Below are 22,022 nucleotides of genomic sequence, written 5' to 3' on the forward strand. Positions count from 1 at the left end.
CCTACCGAATTAACTGACTGCACAGAATTAGTCGCTGTATTTCAGTTCCCTCATGGCGTTCCGTGTGGTCGTGGATGACGTGAAGATGGTATAGCAGAAACAAAAAAACCCTAAAAGCAAAATAAAATAGAACGGATAGCCGAATTCGCCGAGAAAAGATGTAATTCAGGTCTGTGAACAGCAAAATACTGAGTCATTGAACCACAAGTCGCTGCACTTAACTACCGTGGCGCGTATTCTGTGTGACTGCGACGAAATAGCCCTACTACAAGCTAAGGGCAATCCAGCATTCACACTTCAGCGGATTTTCCCCCGGGAACTTGACGGCAAGAAATTAGGATTATCTATTACAGTAAGTGAAAAGGGGTAACCTCCTGGTTTGGACATTCGTCTTCACTTTCTGTAAATAACAAACCATCACGTGACTTCCTGATTACCTAAACAAGTTTTTGCATAACAAAAGGCAAGTTAAAAATATTCGTTTGCTTCTCCAATAAAATTTCGCTTATCCCATTAAACCTTTCGCAACCGGCAACTGTGCCATTAGTCGCGACGTAATCTCGGTAAGCTGTGAACGACAAGGCACCACTCCGGTACATACATTCCATTTGTCGTCAGTCAGTTCATTTGAAACATGTCCTTGTCAAGAGCGTCGGCTGTAGCTTTGTGGTTTGTCCTCGGAACAGCGATCACACTTGATGGTCAGAGCACGGTAGGCCAATACGGCACGGCCAAGTATCGACATCGCTGCTCACCTGACGGGGTAGGCAGTCGCTGCCAATATACTGTGACACTTCCCGACTGTAGCGCCGAACTAGGGGAAGACCTGTGCTCGTCCCCTGAAGACCAGGACCGGGCAATCCTGATGAATTTATTGGACCTCGTTAATCAGCAAACCGCAAAAATCGATCAACTGTCCGAAGCTGTTGAGAGACTTTCCAGCGAAACGTCCAACTCTTGCAGTCCACCAGCCACCTACAAAGGTATGATACATAAAAGGTTTTAAATGAAAAATGCTAAATGAGCTATGCAGCGCAACTTGAGTTTTCACCATATTTATTCTTTACTTTGTAAAACCTAACAATTTCCTGACACAGACACAAACAGCGTTGCCTGTATCGCTATGTATTAATGAACCCGTAGCCGCAATGACAAATCCTTTTCTAATAATAGTAAGTATTACGCTGTTTCGTTGTGGACGAACTGTGGTTGAGGCACGGCAGCTTGTGGTTCGATACACGGTGAAGCTCGTGAAGGCCGCTATGCATTTATATGCTTCCTACGCCCACAGCGCCCATCACCATGTATCGAACCACAAAGCGAATGTGGGTTGAGGTAGCATACGCGCCGCACGCTGATTCGTCCGTACAGGGACACAATAAAGCAGTGCACGCAAACAACTTGTGGTTGCGAACAGAAATTTTACCTCCATGGTCTATGACTAGCTGTGGGTATATAGGTGTGGTTTTTTCAGACGGGTTTCTTACCTTTTAGGGCTGATTTCGACTTTTACGACTTTCAACGCTGTCGTGGAGGGGTAAACAAACACCACAGCTGCGAACCGTAGGCAACAACTTAAAATTGACCATTTTGACGAGTGGGCAGTCTGTGGGCGGCAACATTTGTCACTTGGGGTGTTATATATGGGGTGAGATTCGTGCCAAAACACTTGTGATAACATTATTTAATTTTGCTTACATAATTTCGTTTTCTCAAGTTTTTGCATTTTTATTTCCTTATGTTTACATTTTTATTTCATTTTCTCACTTTGTTTGCATTTTTTGTTACGTTTACTTTTATTTCATTCTTTCATTATGTTTACATTTGTATTTCGTTTTCTTATTTTGTTTGCATTTTTATTATATTATGTTTACATTTTTATTTCATGTTTACATTTGTATTTCGTTATGTTTACATTTGTATTTCGTTTTCTCATTTTGTTTGCATTTTTATTGTATTATGTTTACATATTTATTTCATTCATTTATTTTGTTTGCATTTTTATTTCATTATGTTTACGTTTTTTTCATTTTTTTTCATTTTGTTAGCATTTTCATTATGTTTAAATCGCGTTTTCTCATTTTGTTTGTATTTTTATTTTATTATGACTTTCATTCTTACATTTTGTTTGCATTTTTTAATATTATGTTTACAAGAAACAAAATGAGAAAACGGAATAAAAATGTAAACATAATATAATAGAAATGAAAACAAAATATATTTGATCAAAAAATGTTAACACAACGAAAAAATTACTTCAAAATGAAATAATGTTAACACAAGTGTTTTGGCAGTAATCTCACCCCATAGTTATATACATAGTATACTTGTGTCAAAATTGAGTTTTTGACATACTTTTGTTCGATTTGCACCGGCAAAATCATCGTCGTAAACCACGCGCCTCTTTACGGCAACAGCTCAGCGCTACCCTTGATTTTTGCGTAGGTCAGCGGAGCGGAAATTATTGCTCTGGCTCGCGAGAATGCGGCAAAATGTAAACATCAAAATGTAAAAGTTTTATATAACAAAGGCTCGAAATTAACCTTTTCCCCTGGTAGTCCACTTGGACTACCATTTTCTGAAGTTGGTAGCCAAGTGACAATGGCTGGTAGCCAATACATATTTTAGTTTAGGATTATTGTTTTTCATTAACCAGACAAGAAAAAGCAATTTTTCAAGATTCTGCCCACGAAGTGAATTTTCTAGTCATTTGGTGTGAATACTTGCACACCTAATATCCAAAGGAAACAGGTATAAAGCCCCCCCCCCCAAAAAAAAAAATGTTTCTGGTCCTTGACATTCAGCAAAAATGACACGGCGACGTGATTTTCTTTTTTTTTATTCTTAACTATGCTGGTTTGGCACTATTGATGCAACAGTTATTGTCTTTTATCACTGATGCATAATTCTTTTTAGCATTTTTGGACATGCAAACAGGAATATCAAGGATAGCTGTACTGATTAGTATGTAACCCCAAAAAATGCCATGACGCGCAGGTTCTGAAATGACGCACTCAGTGACCAGAAACGATCTTTTTTTGGCCTAATGGACAACAGTGGTACTCAAAAGTTTGGTGACCTATTGACAACTCGTTTCACTCAGAGTTATGCACAAATTTTGACAGTCGTCATGACAGCGACAATGACCTTCCCAGCACGACTAGACATACTGCAATTTAGCTCGTTCAAAAGTGACGGACCCGACATGGCACACCAAGTACTGACTGAATTTTATGTCCCGGTCTTTAGTAGTCCGTTTGGGCTACCATTTTGGCAGTCCCAGGGAAATGTTGGTAATCTGTGGACGCGGGAATACCACTAATTTCGAGCCAAGACATAGTGATGATGCTATTCAGGAATATTTCATCAAAAACAAAAATTAGACCTGGGCATAAAGGTCGTAGCTCACAGCTAGAGTCAAAAGACGATTAATATACATCTAGACACTTAGATGATTAATCCTAAGCCATAAAGACGCACAAAAAAGGGGAAAATTTTATTTATTTACAAAACCAGATGTGAACTGAATGTGCTCACGTGTTTTACAACAGGTTCATTAATAGTAGTACGCTTCACAGAACAATCAGATATCTGTTATATCATTATATGTAGCAGGTTTCATCAACTTTCGAACAGTACTCTCAGAGTTAAATCACTAATTACAAAAATTTATTTAATATGCAAATGAGCTATTTATTAACTTGACACTGCCCGATGCTTCTCAGTACAATTAAATATTTATCAGATCAATATCTGCAGCACGTTTCACTGAATTACAAAGTTCATTAAATATGCAAATGAACCCTTAATTGACCGCACACTACTAAGTGCTTTACACCACAGTTAGATATCTGTCTGATCAGTATCTGCAGCAGATTTCATCAAATTTGGTGCAGTTATCTTGGAGTTATATGACTAATTGCAAAACTTCAAAAAATATGCAAATGAGCCATTTATTAAGTTATCACTGCCCAATGCTTCTCAGTACAATTAGAGATATATCAGATCAATATTTATTGCATGTATCATCAGATTTGTTGCAGAAATTTCAGAGTTATGACACCAATTACAAAAGTTCATTAAAATGCAAATGAGCAGATAGTTGACATGACATCATAGTTTCATCATAGTGTTCTGAGATTGTCATCTGTGAAAAGTTTCATGAAATTTTGTGCAGTATTTCTTGATATACGTCGACTCTGTCATTACTGTCTCCATAGGAAACCATTTTAGGAAAAAAAGATATTTCATAACTTCATAAATATGCAAGCCACACTAACCAAAATCTAATCGGTTTTTGCAAGTAGCATACAAATCTGACTTGAATCTGTTCAGGCGTTTTTTATTAATCGTGTTAACAGACAGACAGACAGACAGACAGACAGACACACACACACACACACTCGGACAGACAGACAGACATCGCTATGACATTAGCTCACGTCTGTGAACACGTGAGCTAAAAAGGGTCAAGCTGAAAAAGAAAACGGAGAACATTTACAAAAGAATGACATTGATCAAGTAATTTTAATTTTCTTTTTATTCTCTCCTGTTTTACTAATATTTCTACACGTATCTCATTATTTGTGGCTCCCTGAGCTGTGCTTGGAAGATAATCTTCAACAAATAGCATGTATATGAAGACTCGTCTTGAGGAGTACGGTGTCGTTTGGAGAGTTCGTAATAAGTCTGGTATACTTATCTCAGTGTATTCATGTGTAAAACAACATCTAATTACAGTTTCCTGAATCAGTTGATCTACTGCTATCGAAATATGTCAATGTTCATTCTATATGTGCCTTGCAGATTGCAATGACGTGGCCAAAGGAGCTAATGGGACGTTGCCGTCTGGTGTATATCGCATCAGACCTGATGGAATACAAAATCCATTCGACGTCTTCTGTGAAATATCAGAATCTGAAGCTTGGACGGTCTTTCAGCGAAGGATAAACGGTTCAGTAGACTTCTACAGAAACTGGGCCGATTACAAAGCCGGCTTCGGTGAGATCGACGGTGACATTGGCTGGGTAATGACAACATCCACGCTCTGACAACCCAGGCTTGGTACAAGCTTCGGATCGACTTGGAAGATTGGGATGGTAGCGCCACCTACGCCGAGTACGATCGTTTCTGGATCGAGGATGAAACCGGGCTATACACACTTCACTTAGGAGACTACTCCGGCACTGCCGGGGACGCAATGAAGGATACCAATAATTCAGGTCCCGACCTCGATGGACATGCGTTCAGTACATATGACATGGACAACGATGCTGCTGACGGTCACAACTGCGCAGTGCAGGCACAGGGGGCGTGGTGGTACAACGCGTGTCAGTGGAGCAACCTGAACGGAGTGTACAGCCATGGTGGCACACCTCCCACTGTTTACAGCGGCATAAGATGGAGCCCCTCTAACAGCAACAACAATTCGAGAAAGACTGTGACCATGAAAATACAGATCATACAATGAATCGATTGAAATGCTATTCATGTAAAACGGAATTCCCCTTTCAAATAATCAAAACGTGTTCGAGTATCATTATGATTTGAGGGTAATTGATAAAAATGCGTTTAGCTCATTTTAAGTTGCAACCAAATTTTATGGCTTCATAATGTTCAAATATTCCCGGGCACATATGATCCAACTTCAAATGCGGAACTTTTACCATCGGACCTTCGAGCCGAAAGATTTGTCGGTCAGAAAGTTGGCTTTGTTTTTCCTTAACTCCGAAACAAAATATGGCAGTTTAAATTATGTTGTTTTTGATGTTTTGATCTTACAACATTCAACTAAAGCTTTTAAAGCAACTCGACAAGAATGTTTCAATGCAGCAGAAAGACGACGAAGTTCAGTTCACTGCTCTGAAATTTATTATAGAGAAAAGTGATCTCATAAACATTGACAATTCTGCCGAGTGTAGGGAACCGACAAGTCTTTTTTTAATTTAACTTTTTTTCAAGCCAAAGCTAAAACAAAAAGCGCTAACGCAGCTAGCGTAAATTGACGTCAAAGAAGATGAGAAACTTCTCAGCCCTACAATATAGAGATACCGTGTCTTGCCTGCACCAACAATATTTAAAGGAAGGGTGTCGTCGGACCTGCGCATGTGCGACTTTCTTGTCTACAAACAATGTATTTCATGCATGATATCTAGATGCATCGAGCCAACACAGCTTCAACATTTATATTTTACGATTTCCATTGTTAATATATATGTTTTAACTTTAATCAATCGCCAACGTACCCTAGACACAGTGTTTAAATCGGTCGTAGGGATCCATGGCAACCTTTGAGCAGAGTTCCGACGACCGCCTCGCCTTAACGGTAATGCTTTGGTGCCTGCGAGGTCAATGTACAGCTGTGATTTTCTCTGTTTATTGCCTAACATTGTGAATATGTATACATAGATGCTGCGTTTAGCAGCCGTTTGGAAGGTGTATGTATTAAAGATTAAATTACCGTAGCCTTACCTTATACATAACTCACAGTTGTAATGGTATTTACTCTTAGATTCTTTGATATGGTAAATAGAGAAGTGATTGGGTATCAATATTTTCACCACTGGCTCTTGCGATAAATATTTTGATTACCATTATAGTCTGTCCGTTATGTCTTTTGTGTGACGGAGGGACCCGTAGTTACATATTATTCGAAATTTGGTTTTGTTCGGCCGTGGTTCAGTGCAGGAAAATACGAGTGACGTAATGACTATTTCAACACAAGTCGAAGATGATACGACGGTCATTTAATCTATTACGAGTAGGTTCCGAGTAGACATAACACAAATATTTGGGAATGATATACATAACACATGCACAGCTTCTTTTTGTTACTTTTTTTTTCAAAATAAATGAAATTTCCTAGAACGATTCAGTCTGCCTTGAACTTTATAACTACTGTTGTAATGATGTCAATACGCCGTCCGCAAGTCGTCAATCATTTTGGGGTGTCGTTAGGGTGGAATGCGAACTTGTTCTCACGCACACACCAACCAATGGAAATGGCAGACAGTCGCTCGGTCTTCGCGTACCGCAGGCGACGTCATACATAATTTTAAAGAGGCCTAGTAATTTGCCACAGACATTTTAAGAATGAAAGAGAAATTTCGAGTAACCCCCTCCAACCATGATGAATTTGAGTAACCCTCTCTCGGACACGGAAGTTTTGACTGAACCCTCCCCCCCCTTAGAAAAGTAAAATATCAATACTTGTATTTGTAAATTTACAAAAATACAGCAATAGTAAACGCCTTTCAAATCCTGATGTACCCTGCTAGATTACTAGTATCATCGGTTATATCATGATGGTTGAAAAAGGTGAAATGAACGAAATTTGAAAGAACAGGAGGAGAACACGCGAGAGGCTGACGGGGAAGTGTCACAGGGGTGTCCCCTCCCTTGCGTGGAAAATTTTGAGAAATTGATGTGTGCAGTGCAGTGTTAAGTCTGTTGCAATCTAAGGTGTTTTCGATTTCTTTTTTACTAAGTACAACTGTTAGAACACCCCAAAGGGGAGAGCACGAGAGGGGGGTGGCCCCCTCTCTCGCATCAAAAGTTTTGAGAAACTGATATGTGCAATGGTGCAATCTGTGAGATGTTTTTCACTTTATTTTCCATCAAAAGTTGAGTAACCCCCTTCGTTGTCTCCACATTTTTAGTAGCCCCCTTGCAGTTTTCATTTTTTAATGACCCCCTCAGAGTCCCCGACCCCCTGGCTGTAAAAACTGACAGCTCCCTTATTAGTGTGTACCACGTCATGGAGGGATTGTGTCTACACATGATACAATGCGACAAGTGGCGAATTGTTCGTCTATTTATTTTGAGTATACAGTGCTACTCTCTATATTGGCATTTTACGAGTAGTTCTTGTTGACCTCTATGAGAGTACGGACATCACAGTGACTTCTGAAGCTTCAATATTCTCATGTGCCAGAATCCAAAAATCCCTGATAAATTTCAAGTTTTCTGGTCTTCCATATCATGTGTTGCTCTCTGGTCTGATCCTATGTACAAATATATTTCACTGTCATGAGCGTCATTTGACCCAAACTCTTCTTCAACTACATCAGAATCAGAGCTATCTCTGTCACTGCCGGTATGCAAGTGACACTGCAGTAGCAAGGCAGAAACTCTATTAACGTTGATAATTTTGACAATATTTTTGTTCAGTTTATACAACTGTGTTCTTGTTGTGCTCCCTACCGCATGTTCAACTGTCCCGTATTCAGCTTGCCAACACAGCTTGTGTATGTGTACCGTGTATTTGTATTGACTTTCAGTCTGGACTCTAATTCAATAATATTATCATTGAATACGTATTTGTACACATAGGCTTCGTCGACAAACCGAATATTGTGTGTTTCAGCATACTGTAGGGAGACAGCAAGAAACTATATTAAATATTGCACACAAATATTGAAAAAATATAAACAGTTGCAGCTTCTGCCCCATTACTAGGCCCACTTGTTTGGGTTTTTTTACTAAAAATCATACATGTTTAGATTTTTTCCGAGATAAAAGTGAAATGTGACAAAATGGTTCTAGATTTTGTTTAATCATTACTAACAGTAGAACATAATGTTATTCATTTTTCATTGAATTACCTGACAAACCTTGGAATTGGAAAATGTAAAGGTAAAATTGAACCACAACTTTTTCAGGTTCCTCCTATGCAGTGTAAAACTTTCAAGTCCCCCTGTACTACCCTCTAAAATTTCGAATCCCCCTGAATTCCTCCAGCCCCCTCACCGTTTTTTGTGAACGTAGCCTAACATCACCCTGCAAACACTTGATTTATTGACTTATTTGAATTCGTCAAACTGTTCTAAACAAGCCATATACTGGTAGGTTTTGAATCAGTGTCAACCAACATATCCTTGAGTTAATGCTTTTTCGCATGTTTCATAAGTGCACAACTCTATTCCGCGTTTGCCTGAAGTTTCTCCACTGAGCAGGGGGGGGGGGGGTTAACGTGATTTGGTACATTTGAAAAGTATATCTTGCTCTTTTATGGCTTCCAGAATCTTATTGGTTAGCTAACGGTTATTTAAAACTCTTCACTCAGCGGTCATTAATTGGACAATTATGATCACAGGTTTCAATATTAAATGCCGCGATAATATTCAATAGTTTTCGAAAGTTGACTGAAAGACACAACACTGAACCGATGTTTACGTTTCGCCCACACAAGATACATGATAAGATTTCAACATACGACCATTAACTTAGAAACCTTACTGGGAAATTCGTTCTGTCTGCGCCTCCGCTGGCACATACAACTACAACTAGAGCAGCAACTTTTAAAAACAACGTCATGGTGAAATAACCATAACTTTTCCAATCTCCTGACCCAATTTGTCATGTTTGGCTTTGTTGGTTCTGTGCAGGAAGTTGTGCAACATAAGCACTTGTTTAATTAAGGAGATACAAAGGACAGATGGCAGGAGATGTATAATATGTTAACTATTTCAAAACCTTGATACTACTGAACATTGACAAAATTATGGAATACATTTGATTTGAGGTGAAATCTCTAAAAATCACCTTCAGCTCTGTTTTCATATACGAACGATACGAGCGTTTACTATAGTTTACAATTTACAATATCAAACGCTTCTTAAATCACAATGTTATTATGTACTCAAACTTCATGTATAATATTATTAAAAATTAGAATATCTTATAAAAAAGATTTTAATATTATTTTACTCCTTTCAACATAATCTGAAAAAGCAATAGTACTACCATTCCAGGAACCTTCATGCCAAATTTAAAGGCGGCATGTTCTTGTAAAAAAAATTTTTTTATCAAAAATGACTAAAATTTTTTAAAACATTACTACACAATGTTAATTTAATTATCATTATTTGAATAGATATGTAAGAGAACTTCTGTTGGGACCTGGAAACTTTATTTCAAAAATACTGTGAACTATTTCTGAGAAAACATTTTTTCCCCCAAAAATTAGGAAAATAAAAAAAACTTACCAAAAATAAAAAAAAAAAAAAAAAATTCCTATGAAAATTTAAAATTCCCATTTGGTGGTTACAAGCGAAAATCACCATGTTATTGTGTACTCAAAGTTCATGTATAGTATCACCAAAAATAAGAAAATCTTATAAAAAAGTTCATTTCAACTTAATCTTAATAAGTAATAGTGCTACCTCTCAAGTACTGCCACTTGATGCCAAATTTCGAGCCGATACAGAAAGTAATTCGTCTAAAAAGATTGTTTCGTACCAAAATTAAGAAAAAAAGATTTAAGTTATTTCAATGTTCATTTAATTTTGATAATTTGAATATATATGTATAAGAACATCTGTTGGGAACTGCAAACCAAATTTTTAAATAATATGGCAAATTATGTGAGAAAATATTTTCGCAAAAATGAAAAAGGGAAAAAAATCACAAAAAATACAGAATTGAATAAATTCCTATTATTTTTTTAAGAATCCAATACGCTAGCTTTGGTGGCTACGAATTGAAAATAAGAGAAAATTGACAAGTAGTTCTTTTGTTCTAGATCTTTTGCCATTTTCACAATTTTTACCAACCCCATCTGCATATTTTTGGACTATCATTTTCATATGAACAACAGGAGCTCTTCATTCCATGATACACCATACAATTTTGACAAAGTAACACAATGCCATACCAAGTATTATCTGCACAAAAAGTTCGGAAGATTTGTGACCAAACATACATACATACATACATACATACATACATACATACATACATACAAACATACATACATACATACATACATACATACGTACATACGTACATACGTACATACGTACATACATACATACATACATACATACATACATACATACATACATACATACATACATACATACATACATACATTTGTGTAGCCTATAGGAAAAGCTCCAATAGCCCTATATGCATATAAAAAAATAGAAGCTAACAAAAAGATAAAATTGTCTTTCGGGCCTTTATCTTTTGAATTATTTCCATATGGCTAATCAGGTACATAATAGCCCTAGCTTCAGTCTACTTATTCTTAAGTCGCTGTAAATAATGGCAATCTTCAAATCAGATGTAACCTTCAAAGGCCTCTGCTTCAATCAGGAGCCTCATTTTTTGTATATAACAAAGCTATCACCCGACTTCTGGATTACGTAATATGGCGTAAACGTTTGCATAACAAAAGGAAAGTTAAGATAATGGTTCCTACTTTCGCTTATTCCCATTTAACCTTCGCGACAGACAACTGTGTCTGCAGTCTTACATAAAATCGAAGTAAGCTCTGAACGAGAAGAGATTACTCCGTGTACATTCCATTTGCCGTCAATATAGGCTTCGTTCAAACATGCCCACGTCGAGAGCGGCGGTAGTAGCATTGTTATCTGTCCTGGGAGCAGCCGTGGTTGATGGTCAGAGCACGGTCGGCCAGTACGGCACGGCCAAGTATCAACATCGGTGCTCATCTGGCGGGGCCGGCAGTCGCTGCCAATATACTGTGACACTTCCTGATTGTAGCGCCGAACAAGGTGAAGACCTGTGCCCGTCCCCTGAAGACCAGGACCGGGCAATCCTGGTGAATTTACTGGACCTCGTTAATCAGCAAACCGCAAAGCTCGAACGACTGTCCGAAGCTGTTGAGAGGCTTTCCAACGAAGCGGATACCGAAGCTGTTGACAGACCTTCAAACGGAACGGATAACCCTTGCAGTCAACCAGTGACGCACAAAGGTACGATAAGCGAATGGACGTAAACAGGCTACAAACGATTTGGGCTTTCCAGTGATACTTGATCCCACTTTAATTTCTCCAAAATCACCTGACTCTGGTTCAGGCCGCTAAATAGCTTGGGAACACTTACAAGTTTTATCATGGAGACCGCCGGTTTTGGTATCAACATTGTAAACGTTTCTAATTTTCCAAAGACAATGTATCGATGAACTACGTTGTTACTATTTTTCTGCGGTAATGCAACCGGCATTGAATATAACCAAACATGAACTGAAAATGCTCACGTGTTTCAGTATATATTACATTTGTCTGTGAATTTAAACTTTTGCCACATGTTTTCAATTTCATTGAAAGTGTTATGGTCAACATCAAGAACAACATTCACCACAGATTAATTCCAAAGGCCATTAAAGTATATAAATATGCAATTAGCTGAAATATAAATGCTAAATGTTTTTGACTGCTGTCATTGTATCAACACTTTATATAGCAAGTGTAATTGCCCTTGGTGCAGTCCTTCAAGCTATATATGCCAAACTGTGAAAGCTGATAAGATATTCATATTCTAAATTAGCTTACTTGAAAATGCAAAATATCTTTCACTTTTTCAAAATAATTGTCTCAATATATATAGCAAGTTTCATATAATTTTAGAGTCCGTCCACTCTTATCTCCCTAATTGGGAAAGTAAGTTAGATGTGCAAATTAATAAATTGCTGATGTAAAAATGCTAAACAACTTTCATTAATAATTTATCACATTTTTTCAGTGTACATATCAGGGTTTCATCGACTTTGGTGAATTCAAGATATATCCCTAATTAGAAAAGTTCGTTGAATATGCAAATTAGTAATTAGATATTCTACAAAATCAAAACTCACTGTTTTTATCTTGTTTGACAATACTTTATTTGATAATAATTGTAATACTATATCATAGTATCTACAATATGCATAGCACGTTTCGTCAACTTTTGTCAAGTCAATCCAGATATACATCCTTAATTAAGAAAGGTCGTTAAATAGGCAAATTAGTAATTAGCTAAAATAAGTTTCTTCAATGTACAGAGTAAATTTTGTCAATTTTGATCAAGTCAATCCAGGTATATATCACTAATTAGGAAAGATCATTAAAGATGCAAATTAGGAATTGGCTGAAGTAAAAATGCTTAATGACTTTCACTTACATTGTTGTATCATAGTATCTTCAATGTACATAGCACGTTTCGTCAACTTGGTCAAGTCAATGAAGATATATAACACCAATGAGGAAAGTTCATTAAATATGCAAATTAGAAATAGGCTGAAGTAAAAATGCGTAATGACTGTCACAGTTTTGCACATATAACTTCAAGAACTTGACCAAAGGCAAATTAACATTAGGTTCTGAGGAATGATGTACTGCGCGAAGAAAGAGGAAATCGTTGGCAGCGAATACACGTATTCATGTGAATATAACGAACAGAAATGGAAAATTTGAACATTTTAGCAACCGATGAGTTGCACTCTCAGAGTGAAAATGGGTACCAGTGCTTGTTCCCTAAATCACGGAAAAGGGGGACTTTTTTATTCACCCTCTACGTCCGTGAGGATAAGAAAAAGTGCTTTTTTGCAAAAGCTTATCCGGAAAAGGATTAGAATATTTCTTTCTTAGAGTGTACAGCCATGTCAGCGCGAAATTGAAAATGAGATTTGTCAATAAGGGCGTCATCATGTACACGCCCTTTCCAAAAGTTATCATGTTATTCCATATTGAATTGAGGCTATAAGCTGGTACAGACGACAACAACAGATCACATTGATGTGTCAAGACAATTTTCGCTCCGCTTTACAGAACAGAGACATGGTTGTAACTTTATTTGCGATTATCTCACCACCATTATTCTCCTGTATTTCTCATCTTTTTTGTTAGAAAATCCAAGATACAGAGTTTTTCTTAATTTTGCTGAACAATCATGGCTACTCAGCCTCACCTTTGAGTCCCGCCACCAGAAGCACGAGTCATTCGTACTAGATCTTGTTGTCTCCTTTTAGCGGGCACCCTTTTTATCAGCTTTTCTGAGGTCTGAATCACTATTTTAGCGTGTTTCAATGTGTCTCTCGACATAAATGAACGATACAACACTGACAAAAGTAGCCTTCAATGATAGTGACTTTTTTCCCTTTAGAGTGATCACTTGGCTGACGCTTTTGAGATCTTTTTGTGAAATACGTTTTGTTCTGCTTTTGTGACTCACAAAATCATGTGGAAATGCTCATACCTTTTAGATATAATAATGCCCAACAGAACTGCGAGTGAGTTATCATCCGAACCAAGAATTCATTTCTAAACAATGAAATTTCATATTGCACAGGATATATCATGTTGTCAAGATTAATAATTTGCATTTTTTTTACATTCCCTGGAGAAAAGTGAAAAAAGCAGTTTGGTTATGAGGAACAAGCCTGACACATAACCCGTGTCATGAGAGAACAGTGGCATTAATTTCTGAATATGAAATTAGAAACTATTTTAAAAGTTTACAGGTGTATCCCTTGGTCACGAGTAACGCCCAAGGGTGAACTTATAGGATGTGATGAAATAGAACGCCTTCATGGTTGTTCGATGATAGATTGAAGTATGAAATTTTGACAGAGCAAGATAGTTTCATTTTAGTTTGAATAAATTCACGATTGAAAACAGCTCCCCGTTGATCTAAAATCTTTGTGTTCTTTGCATGGATGCCTTTCAGATTGCAATAACTTTGCCAGCGACGGTAGTGGGACGTTGTCTTCAAGTATATATCGTGTCAAGCCAATCGGAATATCCTCTCCTTTCGATGTCTTTTGTGAAATATCAGAATCTGAAGCTTGGACGGTCATTCAGCGTAGGGTAAACGGGTTGGTGAACTTCTATAGAAACTGGACCGAATACAAGTCCGGCTTTGGCGACATCGACGGCGAGTATTGGCTCGGTAACGACAACATCAACGCGATTACGACCCAGGCTTGGTACAGGCTTCGGATCGACTTAGAAGATTGGGATGGAAGCACCAGCTACGCCGAGTATGATCGTTTCTGGATCGAGGATGAAGCAGGGCTTTATACTCTTCATTTAGGAGACTACTCCGGTACCGCCGGCGATGCGATGACGGCGGGCTCCGACACAAATCTTGATGGGAGTGCTTTCAGTACGTACGACAGGACAACGATGCTCGCGGTCACAACTGCGCTGAGCAGGCACAAGGGGCGTGGTGGTACAACGGGTGTCAGTGGAGCAACCTTAACGGAGTGTACAGCTATGGGGGCACACCTCCCACCATTTACAGCGGCGTAAGATGGAGCCCCTATAACAGCAACAACAATTCAAGAAAAACTGTGACCATGAAAATACAGATCATACAATAAATAGATTGAAATGCTATTGATGAGAAATGAAAGTCAGCGTTTAATGTTAATGTTTAATGTTTAAAAGATTTCTATAGTATAGCGCTTTTTCTACGATAAAATATTCACAACACTTTACAACAAGTAAAACGATAAAAAGTATACAGTGACAGAGTCAAAGTTGATAAAAATACAAAACTAATCTCATAAAATGTTCAATAATATTAAAAACTAATTCAGTGCAGCTGATAGAAATGTTTTTATTTGGATTAAAAAGGTTGAATTTCTGTTATGCGCTTTAATTCAACTGAGAGTGAGTTCCATAAACTTTGGACCACAAACTGCAACACTGCATAAAAACGCAATAATACAGATAAATTCACACTAATAAATTGACTGTATTACAGAATAATACTCATGAATTCACATGAATCCACATGAATACAGACTTGCTGAATACAAGAAATGGATTCTTGACTGTATTCATCTGTATATGCACTTTTCAGCTAAAATACAGGCAATTATCCATGCTAATACAGTAAGTATTATCAGGTTTTCATGCAGTGCAAAAGCTCGATCATTAAACCTTTTGAAAGATCCTGGTACTACGAGATTCATAAGGGAATTTATCTGTAGATTATACCTATTGACCCGGATTCTTTCTACCAAGTCACAAATATGCCGTGTGGAAAAAATGTTGAAATTAACCCTGGCCTTTACTGGAAGCCAGAGTAGCTGGCTTATTCTTTGAAGCATTGCCGCTCTCCCTATGGGGTGAGAACACTGTCAATATTATTTCCAAAACTTTATTTAAACTTATATCCTTATTATTATTGCATTATTTGATGATTTGGTCATAATTATGTAAGTATTGGCCATTATTATGCCACTGTTTAATCATTATTTGGATATTACGACATGATTATGACATGATTATGAACTTATTTGGTAATTCGGTTGTTTTGCCATTATTTAGAATTGATGTCTTGATTTGGAACTTATCATTATTTAGCCATTATTTAGTGATTTGTTCAATACATACCATTCGGTTGTTTTGCCCTTATAAAAGCATGGATGGCTTGATTAGCATGGATGGCTTGATTTGGAACTTATCTAATTATAATTATGCCATTATGTGATGATTCTGTCATTTTCATGTCATTGTTCGGCCATCATTATGCGATTATGTGGTCATGATTACGACATTATCTTGACATAATCCAATTTTATTTGATAATTCGGCTGTTTTGCCATTAGTCAACACTGATGTTTTGATTTAGAACTTACCTAATCATTATAATGTCATTACTTGGTGACTTGGTCAATACTGTGACATAATTTGGCCATTATAATACGATTATTTGGTCATGATTAGGACATTATTTACGACATTATCTTGACATTATTATGAAGTTATTTGCTTGATTCGGTTGTTTTGGCATTGTTAAGCATTGATGTCATGATTTGGAACTAATCATTATTATGCCATTATACGATCATTCGATCATTTTTATTTCATCATTTGTCATTATCAAGCGATTATTTGGTCATGAATACGAAATTGTCTTGAAATAATTTGACCAATTTTATTATGTTAACTCGTTTTTTGCCCTGCTTCACGATTTGAACCTATCTACCAAGAAATCATTACACAGCATGGCGACTGCGAAAGTCGTCGGAACTGCGCCTGTGCAAGTTTCTTGTTTACAAACAATGTATTTCGTGCATGATATTTAGATGCACCTCATCGTTACGTCACTTTCATTAATCACTACCGTGCCTTTGATACAGTGTTTACATTGGTCGTATTTGTACCATACGACCTTTGAGCACAGTTCCAACGACTGTATCCCTTTAAACTATGTCTGGCGATCAAGCACCCACGCGTCGACTAAACAACTCGGGGACAGTGACAGACTTTCAAAAGAAGTTTGGGCATGTAGGGATGCCATTAATAATGCTGCGTCACTTCTGGAGAATAAGGCATCGTGATCGCGCTAGTACGGTCCGCATCGCGGATGTGGCAAATGGTATGTGATAAAACAGGGAATGGAACCATTCCATTTTGGAATGGTTCCGAATTGGACTGGAATGGTTCCAAACTGGAATTATTTCAAATTGAAATTTGCAAATTGGAAATTCCAAATTGGAATTTCCAGTACAGGTGCACAATTAAAAAAGGGGGCTTCTCCAAAATGTGTAGAATTTTGAAAAGTAGATGTTGTTGTTGCAAAGTTATTGCTCGATCGGCCTATACATTTAATTCATGTTGACAGGCTTTCTAAGAGGCAGAGGGGTCATTCGTACTGTTTAGTAAGTACCATTTGATTTGGGGATGGGGGATTCAGAGCATGAAAATTTGTTAATTACTGAAAGAGCAAAACTTTATTAATTTTGCTTATTCTAAAACTGAAAGTTTCAGCAGTTTAATTTTACGTTAGGAAAACAGGCTGACTCAGACCCCAGAAATACAATCCTAAAATGATTGGGGAAAAAACTTGTTCACACAATATTTCTTCTCACTCCTTCCACAAATCACATGGTTCTCCCCTTTGAAAGTTCTGTGTGTGTGGAATCTGGAATCTTTGTTTGGGGTAGACCATTTGGTATCCTAGGGGAGGGCTTGGAAGATTTTTTTTTGGGGGGGGGAATTATTCCGAAAAGTTGCCTTTGAAAAAACTTCCCGCCAAGCATCGTTAGAAAAACAAAAAAAACAGCAGATATGAAGGAAAAAATAATGCACATACACACACTCTGCTTAAAATAAATGGCACAGCCTCCGGGCACCCCATTTGATAATATTTGTAATGTTTGACACTTTTGGTATGGCGCACAGGAATCATTCTTACTGTTTAGGTGAGAATTTGTAAATCACTCAAGGAGCCAAAAATCATTAATTTTGCTTAGTCTGAAACTGATAGTTCCAGTTGATAAATTTCACACAAAGAAAACAGGCTGACTCAGACTTTGGAAACACAATCCTACCATGATTGCGAAAAACTTGTTCACACAATATTTCCTCCCACCCCTTCCACAAAATCACATGGTTCTCCTCTTTGTAAAGCTCTGTGCGTGTGGTATTTTTGTTAGGGGCGAATCATTTGATATCCTGGGGGAGGGCTTGGAAGTTTTTTTGGGAAAAGTATTCAAAGAGGTTGCTTTTGAAAAAATTCTTGCTAAGAATGGCAGAAAAAATATATATGAAGGAAAAATAATGCACATACAGTTACTTTAAGTATCTGCTTAAAAGTTTTGGCGCACCCTTCGGGCACCCAATTTTATATTTTTTGTAATTTTCGGCATGCTCTGGGCACACCAACTTTATGATATCTTTAAATGTCGATATGACACGGCATGCTTTTATTCTTCTACCTAAATCACTAACAGCAAGTAGTGGTTTTCTTACAGATTGAGCCCTCGATGACTTCTTTTTTGTCTCCATCAATAATTTTGCTGTAGTAAAGGATGCTTCTATTATGTTTCCAACTTTCCAGCTTTCTGAAGCATATCAGGTGCATTCAACGAACAATGCACTTTTAAAGGGGTCCTTATTATAATAAGATATATTGTGCAGGACAAGTAATGTGAACTGATTAATTTAAGTCCAGAGGGTAATTAATTAGGTGTTCATAATTTGCTCTCCAAGTGACAATTTTTCGCCTTACCCTCCCGCACTCAAACGTCGTCTATATTGACTCCCCACACATTTTTGCTTGTTTCATCAAGCTGTGTGGAAGAAGATGCAGGGGTACGTCGAGATTTCTTTACTTTTGTCGATTTTCTACCAAGACCATATGCCTTTCGATGTCGCGGTTTTGCAATATAGTCACTCCAATCGAACTTGCAGGCATGGCCTTCAGTTTTTCAGGTTTTACCGACTCGAAAACAATCTCAGAGAGCGAGAAAGGCAGTCACAAGCCATGTTGGACCAAATGCAAGAGTATCGCATAAGAGGGCGCACCACCAAACAACTCCATGTCCTCAGCAATTGACCTCAGCAGTTAAAGGTCATTTGTCAGAGCTTATACGCAAGGTTGCTAATGTTGGTTTAGCTTGAATACTTTGACATTTTACCCCGTCCATTGTGAGTGTGGCAAGGTAAGTTTGCATCAAGCTCAATCTGTTTAACATGATTGGAAGGACACACCCTAGTGTTTACCCTGAATGTTTACTAACGCTATCTGTATGTCGCGAGTGCTCTGCTAATGGCTACACAGTGGGGGTAAAAAAGGAAATCTGGTTTTAATGCCATGCTCAACAGAGTAGAGTGGCGGCTCAGCCATTAGCCCAGCCTCAGCGGGACTCACACGTAGGGTTACAGTGTTTACCAGCTGGCTGCATACTGGATTTGTACATCTAAACTTGTGCAGTTCTCTGTACAATATGCAACCATTAATCGTTAATCGACTCGGTTTTTCCTTCTATGGCTGTGCTTACATAGTATGTAATGCTCATAAATTAAAAGCATTGGAGACAAGCTGCAAGGTCTAAAAGAGAGCAGGCATTCGTCAAGCCGCAGCGTGACAGTAGCATGGCGGGAGAAAGAACCTCGTTCTCTGTCCATAATAATTGTACAGTAGTTAGCTGCAGTATTATATGTAGCTCGACGTTTTGCCTGACTACATTGGTCGGACGGCAAAACCAGACCCATATACCCATAGGGGAAAGAAATCAGTCCCCTTGGGTGGGGAGGGAGGGGTTTTTTTGTGCAACGGTTTACCTTATTTAATTTTTATTAATTTTGACTGTGATATTTCAAATAAAGAGTTCAACTCCACACCGTCTGACTGTTTTCTTTATTGCTATACAAGTAGCCTAATTTTATTAATTTTGACTGTGATATTTCAAATAAAGATTCAACTCCACACCGTCTGACAGCTTTATATATTACCGACAAGTCCTTATCTCCTCTCCAACTTGTGTATACACCACTGTAATTGCTCCGAAAACATTGCCAACTTGCTAATCCGCTGTCCGTATCGGCGGATTAAGTGATTGAGTCAACACCACAGCCGTCCTTATTTTACTACGTGTGTGACGGCTGTGGTGTTGACTCAATCACTTAATCCGCTGATACGGACAGCGGATTAGCAAGTTGGCAATGTTTTCGGAGCAATTACAGTGGTGTATACACAAGTTGGAGAGGAGATAAAGAATTGTCGGTAATATATAAAGCAGTCAGACGGTGTGGAGTTGAACTCTTTATTTGAAATATCACAGTCAAAATTAATAAAATCAAATAAGGTAAACCGTTGCACACAAAAAACCCTCCTCCCCACCCCAGGGTCCTTTGCTCTGTTCCCTGTGATATACCCTGGCGAAACCTCGATGTACATTACTGCAGCTATACAGTAGTCAGCTTCATCGTCTTCACTCCGTTAAGAATTCTTCAGATCGCATCTTAATATCTTTTTCTTTCGGTCTACACGGGCTATCAGGTAAAGCTTGCATATTTTCAAATCTCGTTGACAAGGGATGCATAATCAATTACTGCGCTGCACCAGTGTAATGCAATAACATGTATTTAGATGACATACGTCGTGCTTTCAAGGTCTTGCGAAATGTGTTTGATTATTTGCATACTGGGTCATTGACAGAAGATGCCACGTTAGGTAAAATATATCACAAAGTTTATCGTTCATTTTTCATATATCTTTCATTGTTTATACACTTGTAAATAGAATGTAAATGACGACAACCGATTGATCCTACCACATAATGTACAGCCACTTTCTGACAATATAACATAATTAATCAAAGGATGTTAAACTTGGTCAGAGCACATCAACTGAACTTAAAACTAATAAACAAAGCGAGCTATGCGGGCACGTTCAAAGTCGATAAACTTCTCCGGACTGTTGTGAAGTTGTTTGCCATTTAAGGTCAAAATTATTACATGAAATTCGCTTTATAATCAGCAATGAAAAATAGCTCTCAAAAGATATTTAACGTGGCGCTTTCAACATTTGTGGCATATCAAAACAGACTAACGTCACATCCGTAAAATTTCATCAATTTCTGCAAGTCATGAAACAGCTTATTCTAACTGTAAAATTAAGAGAGAGAGAGAGAGAGAGAGAGAGAGAGAGAGAGAGAGAGAGAGAGAGAGAGAGAGAGGAATTTCGATTGTGATCATAACAGCTAGGATGCATAACTGCTAAATTTCATAGTGCTACAAAGTCTTCGTGGAAACTTTTAGGAAAACCGTGGTTCTGAATAGTTGCATTTAGTGTGAAAGTTGCGTTTTTGACTTTTGTCATAAATTCTTATCGATATTAAAAGTTTAAAGTAGTTTGTGTCGTTTGACTTCTTGAAACATGCTGAGCACAATCTCAACTTTACATCATGCAGCCAGACAGGATCAAACATTCAGTGAATCACGGTGTTTACTAGAAAAAAATCTGGTTTTGTGCACAACTGTCACCATTCATTGGCTGAAACACACTGTTGCAGAAGTTTGGACCTCATGCGAGCTTTTGTAATAAAATCTGTATTAGCGTTACGTTTCATATAGGTAAGGTATCAGCTTTGTCTTACATTGTGACATCGTACATTTGCCATAAGAAAGCAAGTGGGAACAGGAAAAATCCATTATGTTTGGAGGTCACGGACAAAAACATCAGTTTTCATTCAACAAAGGGGTAATTTTTGACACTTTTGCAGTTATGTGCCCTTGTCCTTTGCTGATCCGGTAGAATGTAGGGTAAACCGGCTTTGTCCTCTTAAGTTTTGTCTTGGTGGATTTTGTTTGTCAATTCCACCAAGGACAGAAAATGTTGTCACTGGCACTTTGTCAGCATTTGGCATTTAGACTTAACTAAACTAACATACTTAGTAATCAAAATGGCAGCCTATTAGTCTGAGAGAAAGGATTCAAAAGGTCTGTATATTTTGTGATTTAGCTTTTATTTTTTTTTCACAAGGATTTTGCTAAAGT

The 22,022-nt window shown here is 37.8% G+C and overlaps 2 protein-coding genes across 2 annotated transcripts; both read left to right on the forward strand.

The window, feature by feature from the left end:
* The first annotated feature begins 508 nt into the window (after nucleotides 1-508).
* LOC139151648 (fibrinogen gamma chain-like) lies at nucleotides 509-6,867 on the forward strand. The gene is made up of 2 exons (XM_070724580.1): nucleotides 509-983; nucleotides 4,807-6,867. The coding sequence occupies exons 1-2, from the start codon at nucleotides 635-637 to the stop codon at nucleotides 5,049-5,051; spliced, it is 594 nt and encodes a 197-aa protein (XP_070580681.1). The 5' UTR covers nucleotides 509-634; the 3' UTR covers nucleotides 5,052-6,867.
* A 4,339-nt stretch (nucleotides 6,868-11,206) lies between these two features.
* LOC139151649 (microfibril-associated glycoprotein 4-like) lies at nucleotides 11,207-16,564 on the forward strand. Its single transcript, XM_070724581.1, has 2 exons — nucleotides 11,207-11,720; nucleotides 14,452-16,564. The coding sequence occupies exons 1-2, from the start codon at nucleotides 11,339-11,341 to the stop codon at nucleotides 15,033-15,035; spliced, it is 966 nt and encodes a 321-aa protein (XP_070580682.1). The 5' UTR covers nucleotides 11,207-11,338; the 3' UTR covers nucleotides 15,036-16,564.
* Nucleotides 16,565-22,022: the final 5,458 nt, after the last annotated feature.

This window comes from Ptychodera flava, chromosome 15, assembly GCF_041260155.1.
Source record: "Ptychodera flava strain L36383 chromosome 15, AS_Pfla_20210202, whole genome shotgun sequence".
In the NCBI taxonomy this organism is placed as follows: domain Eukaryota; kingdom Metazoa; phylum Hemichordata; class Enteropneusta; family Ptychoderidae; genus Ptychodera; species Ptychodera flava.